Source organism: Tachyglossus aculeatus, chromosome 18, assembly GCF_015852505.1.
Source record: "Tachyglossus aculeatus isolate mTacAcu1 chromosome 18, mTacAcu1.pri, whole genome shotgun sequence".
NCBI lineage: Eukaryota > Metazoa > Chordata > Mammalia > Monotremata > Tachyglossidae > Tachyglossus > Tachyglossus aculeatus.
In genome coordinates this window covers 39,937,711-39,945,549 of record NC_052083.1, presented here as the reverse complement: position 1 = coordinate 39,945,549, position 7,839 = coordinate 39,937,711, and the positions used below count along the sequence as shown (strand labels likewise).

The following is a 7,839-nucleotide window of genomic DNA, read 5'->3' as shown; positions in this document are numbered from 1 at the left end:
TGGGGCAGGGCTAAGAGGAGTGAAGAAATAATATCCAGCACCACAGTTACAAATCTAGAACGCCCATAGCCATTCTACACACTTTCGTTTATTGTCCGGACAGTTAAAGTACAAATAATTCAAACACAACAAGGTAATGAAAGAAACAAGTTACAATACTTTCCCTCCAAAATGGTCTAAACTAGCAAAGTTAACACGGAGCCGCCCGCTGGGGTCGTGGCGGCCGGACCCTCGCGCTCCCCAGGCGTTGGGCCCCCCTCTTCCCCCGCCGCCGTGGGAGACCTGCCACGGGGAGGGGAGGAGGCGGGGGTGCGAGGGAGGGGAGAAGAGGGTTCAGCCTGTCCCCACGGCGGTGCGGTCCGGCTGGGAAGGAAACCCGACGGTGGAAAGGAAAAACGGAAAAGGAAGCGCCGACCCCGTGGTCCTGGCGGGGGCGGGTGTCGTCGACGTCTGTCTACGCCGCCACTACCACCGGTCGCTACCGCCGCCGCCGCCGCCTCGTGGTCTACATGCACCGGGTGGGCTTAGCATGGGAAAAAAACGCACAAAGCAACACAAGGAATAAAGAACCAGAACGTTTTATTACCATTGAAGACTAAACTGGTTTGAAAAGATTTCCTCTAACAAGACAAGAAAAGCAATAGCAAAATCCAACTATCATCTAGGTTACGCATAGCGAGGAACCATGTCTAGGATGGGGGGGGGGGGTGTCCCGGGGGCCGGGGGTCCCCCCGCGACCCTCCGTCCCCCCGCGACCCCCCTGCCCCCACCTCCCCGGTCCCCCCAGATGCCGCCGGCTTTTGTTCTCTTGGCTCTGGCTACGCTGTCCATCGGAATTACCGGAAAATAAAGGCCCAGTTGTTGTTTTTCTACTGTGCAGTAAGAAAAAATATTCACAACGAACGTGACGATATATCAAACGATATTTCTACACAGGTTACCTTGATACCTCCTGCCACTTAAGTATCATAAGAAAACAGTTTTAAGACATATACAAACAAAACTAGCAAAGTGTTACAACTTAGAATAAATTAACCAAAGGAAAAAAAAATAACTTTATATATATATATTTATATTATATATACACATACACACACAACAAAATGACACAGTAATATGCTTCTCCCCATAGTTTAAGTAAACAAATAAGTAGACCGGCCAAACTAGCTATATTTGATTTTGGCCATATGCATCGGTCACATTGGCAGTTAAATAAATAAGTGTTTCAAGCAACATAAACAGTGTTTCAAATGTACCAACACAGCCCAATTATATCTGCCATGGGCTACAAAGTGAATTTGAAAATTCCTTAAATTCAAAGCAAATGGTTTTTTTTTTTCTTTCCTAAACACATTACATTTAACTATGATACTAAGATATGTAAAGAATTTCGTAGCACCTACTGCTCCAAACTAAGGAAGTTTTCGATCAAAAGAAAAAAGGAACTCTTTTAACTTTTGCTTTGCTGATATCCCATACTGATGACTTAAAGAAAAATCCTCTATCAACTCATCTCCTTGCTTTTTGGGTTTTGACTGTGGGGATCGTGGGTGCTGTGAGCAGCACGGGGCACCCTCCCCTGGGGTCGGGGGGGGGTTATTTCATATTTTGATTATTACATGCTATGAAAAGATCCTGTCTATAGCCCATCCTTCAAAAAACAATCTAATCCAGTTTAAAACACACATCTCGATCCCTAAAAAGTTACCAGTGCAGTATGAATGTGACAAAGGTGTCAATTTCCCCTAAATTAGCCAGTCAAAATATTTTTTTTCTCAAATCCAGATTCTCTTGTAAAAATTCTTTATATTTTATAAAAATAGATTTTTCTTCAAACCCATTTTCCGCAAAGAGACCGTCTCTTTGGCAACACTGTTAATGTTATTTAAATTGTTACTGTCATCAGAGTCACCCTCGCCCCCCGTCCCCTCTACAGAAGACTGTTCCGTTTTCACATGATAGAAAAGAAAAAAGGAAAAATAGAGAGAATTGCAAAAATCGTTTTTTTTTTTTGTTTTTGTCTCCTGCAATTTTTTATTATTCCTCTTTAAACGTGAGTGGGGGGTGGGGCGGGAGAGGGAGGGAGCTACCAAATCTGATTGGAAATCAACATTTTGAAAAAAAAGAAAAATCTTTTTCTTTCTTTGAATCCCACTAAGTTTGTAAAAATTGTTTTTTTTTTTTCTTCTTCAAATGAGCAAATGGTCATCTTAAAAAGGTCCACCTTCAAGGAAGGTGGGAAATTAGCTGGGCGGGGTCAAAGTCCCTGCCCCCTGCTATATCTATGTATATATTATCTTCAACAACGACAGCTATGAAAGAACATTCAATGCATCAAAGGTTTTTTTTTTGTTTTTGTTTTTTTTTTCCGTTTGTTTTTTTTTTTTGTTTTCTAAGCGTTATAAAATCCTTTCCTGGTACATCACAGGATATCCCATGTTTGAATACTCAGCCAACTGGCACTAGGCTTATAAAGTCTGTGGTCGAACGGTAAGCCGTGGAAAGTTAGTTTCTCTCTCTCTCTCTCCCTCGTGGTGCGTGTATGTGTGCGTGTGTGTTCGTGTGAGTGTGTGCGTGCGTGCGTGCGTGTGAGCGTGTGTTTTTGTTCGTCTGTGGTCGAGGAGGGGGCCGGGATTCATGATTTGTGGGTTTTGTTGGTCTTGAAGGACACCTGCAGCACCCGGTCCCCGAGGCGGTAGCCGTTGAGGCTGGCGATGGCCATGGCCGCCTCGTCGTAGTTGGTCATGGTCACGAAGCCGAAGCCCTTGCACTTGTTGGTGTTGAAGTCGCGGATCACCTTGACGTTGTTGACGGCGCCGAAGGGCCCGAACAGCTGCCACAGGACGCTCTCGTCCGAGTCGGGCGACAGGTTGTACACGAAGATGCACCAGCCGGTGCCCGTGTGCCCGGGGATGTTCATGCCCACCAGGCTGGTCATCCCGTCGATGGTGATCGGCGAGAACCTGTTGGGACACGGACACGGGAGGGCGGGGGAGGACCGTTCTAGGCACCGGACCGGCACACGGGCACGTGCCCGCCCGCCACCGTGCCGGGCGTCGGGAGCCTGAGCCTGCGGGCACACGGGCGGGCAGAAAGAAATCCCGATGCCCTGACGGTACCAACGCGGGCCAGGTGCTCACTGAGCACCGGGCACCGCACTGAGCGCGGGGATGGACGCGAGCGAATCGGGTCGGACGAGGCCGCTGGCCTCGCGGCGACTTCCCCGTCACCGTCGCCACCGTTGTTCGCTGAGCACCTACTGGGTGCAGAGCGTGGTACTGGGCGTCCACTGTACGCAGAGCGCTGTACTGGGTGCCCGGGAGAAAGCGATCCATGTAAAAGGCCTGGTTCCTGCCCTTGAGGAGTTGACAATCTAATGGAGGCCCCAGGCAGACGCTGAATTCATACAGTTCGGTCAGTTTTTCTCCCGTTTCCACCATTAGGCCGTAAGCCCCTTCAAGGGCAGACTCTGTCTCCTACTTGTGGGTGCCCAATCAATCAATCGATCGTATTTATTGAGCGCTTACTGTGTGCAGAGCACTGTACTAAGCGCTTGGGAAGTACAAGTTGGCAACCATCTAGTACGGTGCTCTTCACCCGCCTGGTGCCCAAGATAATACTCTGCACACAGGAGGTGCCCAGTAGAGTGCTCCGCAAACAGTAGGCGCCCAATACAGGGCTCTGCAAAGAGTAGGTGCCCAGTACTGAGAAGCAGCGTGGCTCAGCGGAAAGAGCACGGGCTTTGGAGTCAGAGGTCATGGGTTCGAATCCCGGCTCTGCCACGTGTCTGCTGTGTGACCTTGGGCAAGTCACTTAACTTCTCTGAGGCCTCAGTTCCCTCATCTGTAAAATGGGGATTAAGACTGTGAGCCCCACGTGGGACAACTTGATCCCGCTGTATCCCCCCCGGCGCCTTAGAACAGTGCTTTGCACATAGTAAGCGCTTAACAAATGCCATCATTATTATTATTATTACTGAGTTCTGCACCCGGCAGGCGCCCGGCCCACGTCGAGGTCCTCTGAGCAACATTAATTCTGACCAAGGAGTAGGCCGGGGCAGAGCTCTGGAGGGCTGTCGTGTGTCCGGACCGACTTGGCCTGGCACCGGTGGTGTTCCCACAGGGGGGTACGGGCGTCTCCAACGCAGCCTCTAAACCCGCTCAATCACAGGCTCCCCAGGCCTGGACAGGGGCGGTGGTCCTAGCCGGAACTGTCTGACCGGGCTGGAGCGGCGTTCCCGGGCAAGGACCCGGCGCCGTTACGGGTTTGGGAATGTTGGCATGATGCACACTGAACAGAAATAGCGTGTATTTGTGGTGTGTGCCCATTCTATGTGCCCGGGACTGCGGCTGGGAAGGAAGGGGTGTGATACCACGGGGTTGGCTGGCTAACTCTGGCCCTGGGCTCTGTCCTCAAGCCCCCTGAGCCGAATGCAGCTTAGCAACCCCGGCATGGGCTACGAGACACCCCGGACCCACCCCCCATCCTGGTCGTCAGTGGGGGAATCTGAGACCCCAGACTGGTGGTCTTGGCCCGTGCCCGGCCCTCCCCGCCTCACTGCCTTTTGAAACACCCAGGGCACCTACCACACAACCCGGACAAGCCCGGGGACTGGCAAACCAAGAACATAGAGAGCCCAGGGCCCACTGCCATGCCCAAGCTATGCCAGCCTGGCAGGTGGAGGCGCGGGCTGGGCTAGAGCCTCAACTGCTTTGGGTGCCAAGGCTCCGAATTCCCCTTCCTTCAGCCGGCAGGGCCCCCCTCCCACCGTCCAGATCCAACAAGGGTTGGTGTTGAAAAAGTGGGGTTTTGATGAGCGGCAGTGTGGTTGAGTGGATAGAGCCTGGGAGTCGGAAGGACCTGGTTAATCTTGGCTCTGCCAGTTGGTTGCTGTGTGACCTTGGGTAAGTCGCTTATCTTCTCTGTGCCTCAGCTATCTCACCTATATCACGGCGATTAAGACTGCGAGCCCCGTGTGGGACACGGACTTGTGTCCAATCTGATTAGTTTATATCTACCGCAGTGTTTAGTATGGTGCCTGGCACATGGTAAGCGCTTAATACTGCTAAAAAAAAAATCATTTGGATGGAAGTTTCTGCCCCACACAAATCCAGGCCCTTTGCTGAGGCGCAAACTGCTCCCGAGCACTGCAGATGCAGTTCGGGGGGCCGGGGTCGGGGGGCCCTGGGGGCTCGTAGTGGCGGCCCGCCTGCCAATCCGAGAACACCCTGGAGATCCCCGGCACAACCGCCACGGGCCCGCAACGAACAAAAACCAACGCAATTCCGAAACTTAAAAAAGGATTCGGCATGCTGGTGGGAGGAAAAGGAATTTAAAAAAAAAAAAAGAGGAGGAGAAATGAAAGTTAGTGAAGCGTCCCTCCCCCCCCTTTTCCCCCAAACTAACACAAAATGAAATGAGAGAGGGGGCCGGGGCCGGGGCCAGGCGAGGCCAAGGCCCAGCCGGCGGGCGGGGTCCGGGGGTGGATGGATTACCTCTTCACGCCATAGGCCATATTAAGCAAATTGTCCAGCCTGGAAAGAGAAGGAGGATCTGCATGTTAATGTCTCCCTCGGACGGAAGGGGAAGGCCGCTCTCGGCGCACACATCCACCCCGACGGGCCACCTGGGCACGAGAGATGCCCGGCGAGCCCCACGCCCTGTCACTGCTCTGGGTGGGGGGAGAGGGGCTGGGCGGGGTGGGGGCTCCTGGAAGGAACCCCCGGCCCAGCCCCCAGGGAGAGCGTCATCCAGACCTCTCCCTTTCCCTGCGGCTGCAGTTGGGGTCCCGGTCACTCCCCCGTGCTGCGGTCAGCCCTCCCCCACGTGAGGGCCGGCTGCTGCCTCGGGCCTGGGACCGGCCATCCGGGTCCACCTCGACTATGTTCTCCGGCCGCCAGACTGCCCCGCTCCGCGCCGGCCGGATTTGGGAACGGAGAACGGCAGGCGTGCGGGGAGAGTCAATCGGAGCGCGAGTCGCCCGGGACCTCCCCCGAAGGCAGGCATCCGGCCCGAACCATCCGGGGATGCCGGCCCCGAGTCGGGCGGGCACGGCGGCGGGCGCCCGCGGGGTGGGTTACCTGAATCTCTGGGCCTGGTGGTGCAGCGGGCCGGGGTAGCGCCGGTTGGGGGACTGGTACAGTTGGGATAGCAGCGCCTGGCTGGTCTTCTGGCTCGGGTTGTTGGCGAATTTGACGGTGATGGGCTCGGTGGCCCCGCTGGGCTTCTGGCCGTTCAGACCCTTGATGGCCTCCTCCGCCTCGATCCTCTTGTCGAAACGGATGAACCCCACGCCGCGGGACACACCTGGGGTGAGGCAGGAGGAGAGTGCGTGGTGGGGACGGGGGGACGGGCAGGAGGAGGGGGAGATGGGGCAGGAGGAAGAGAAGACGGGGCAGGAAGAGAGGGAGAAGGGGCAGGAGGATGAAGAGACGGGGAAGGAAGAGGGGACAGGAGGAGGGGGAAGTGGGGCATGGGGGAAGGAGGATCAGGAAGGAGGAATGGGAAACTGGGCGGAAGGACACAGGGCAGGAAGAGGAGGGGGCGGGGGGGTGAGGGAATACCTGGCAGGAGGAGTGGGACGTTGGTTAGGAGACGGGGAAGGAACAGGACGGGGGGCGGGCGGGGAACAGGACGGGGAGAGGGAAAGGAGAGATTTTTGAACCTGTGACTTGATCCACCAGAATCCGGGAGGTGATGATGCGTCCGTACTGCGAGAACAGCTGCTCCAGCTCTTTCTGGGTCATTGTTTTGGGGAGGCCGCTGACGTAGAGGTTAGCGTCCCTGATGGACGCCGAGCTGGGCCGGGCGTAGGACACCTGCAGGGGGGAAGGGAAGGGCGAGGGCGGGGGTCAGCCGGCCGGCGGGCAGAGCGTCCTCCCGGTCCTCCAGGGTCGGGAGCACCCACGCCTGCCGCCGCCACCTCCGGCCCCGCGGACGGGTCACCGTGGACGCCCACCACCCCGGAGGGCGGAGCCCCGGTGCCGGAAATCCTCTCTCCGGATCGCCCTCGCCCCCGGGCCCCCCGAAAGCACCCCCAGACCTCGAGACCGACTTGAAGCTCCACCTCTGAGAAGCCTAACAGGGAGCATGCACTCCAGCAAAGCAAGCTCTAACTGGCGACGATTCTCTCAAACCAATCAATCCCCACTACGTCCTGAGCGCCTGCTGGGTGCCGGGCACTGTGCTAAGCGCTAGGGAGGGTAGGCTAAGATGGAGTCGGTCGACCCGCTCCCCGCCCTCGAGGAGCTGGTCGTCTACACTGCGGGCAGAGCACCGGGCTGAGCGCTCGGGAGAGGACCGACAGGATTAGGGAGAAACGGTCCCTGCCCTCGAGGAGCTTGCGGAGGGCTGAGCGCGGAGCACCGTACTGAGCGCCTGGGGGAGGACGGCGGAGTGAGCGGACACGATCCCTGTCATCTAGGAGCCTCCGGGCAGGTGGGAGAGAGGGACCCTGAAGTCAACTACAGACGGGAGGAGGAAGTAGTGGAGTCTACGTGACGCGTGACGGAAGCGGTCCGGGCCAGAGGGTTGTGACCGGCAGTCCTCCCTTCGGTATTTATGCTAGATAGACAGGCAGGCAGGCAGGCAGACAGATTCAGCCAGACAGACGTGTGCAGACACACCTCTCTGGGTGTGTGCGTGGGCAGGCGTGTTTCTGTGCGAGGACGGGCACACCGGGGGGCGGCAGGGTCGTGGGCCGCTGGACTCCGGCTCCGTTCCGCAGCAGCCGGCCCGGGCCTGGAGGCTGTTCCGGGGGGAAGCGGCCATGCCTGGCTGCCACGGGGCCCGAGTCTGGGGGGGCAGATAAAGCTCTCCTGCCCTGCCCCCTCCGCACCC

General features: G+C 56.4%; 1 protein-coding gene across 6 annotated transcripts in view; it reads right to left on the bottom strand.

Moving 5' to 3' along the window:
- Window positions 1–778: 778 nt before the first annotated feature.
- Window positions 779–7,839, bottom strand: part of ELAVL4 (ELAV like RNA binding protein 4) — a 78,349-nt gene continuing 71,288 nt past the window's right edge. For all 6 annotated transcript variants that reach the window (XM_038760409.1, XM_038760411.1, XM_038760410.1 and 3 more), the window contains 4 exons: window positions 6,665–6,818; window positions 6,081–6,306; window positions 5,496–5,534; window positions 779–2,963 (listed from right to left, as the gene is read on the bottom strand). In XM_038760409.1, coding sequence (XP_038616337.1) covers window positions 2,636–2,963; window positions 5,496–5,534; window positions 6,081–6,306; window positions 6,665–6,818 — 747 coding nt within the window. In that variant the 3' untranslated portion in view covers window positions 779–2,635. The remainder of the gene's footprint in view (window positions 2,964–5,495; window positions 5,535–6,080; window positions 6,307–6,664; window positions 6,819–7,839) is intronic.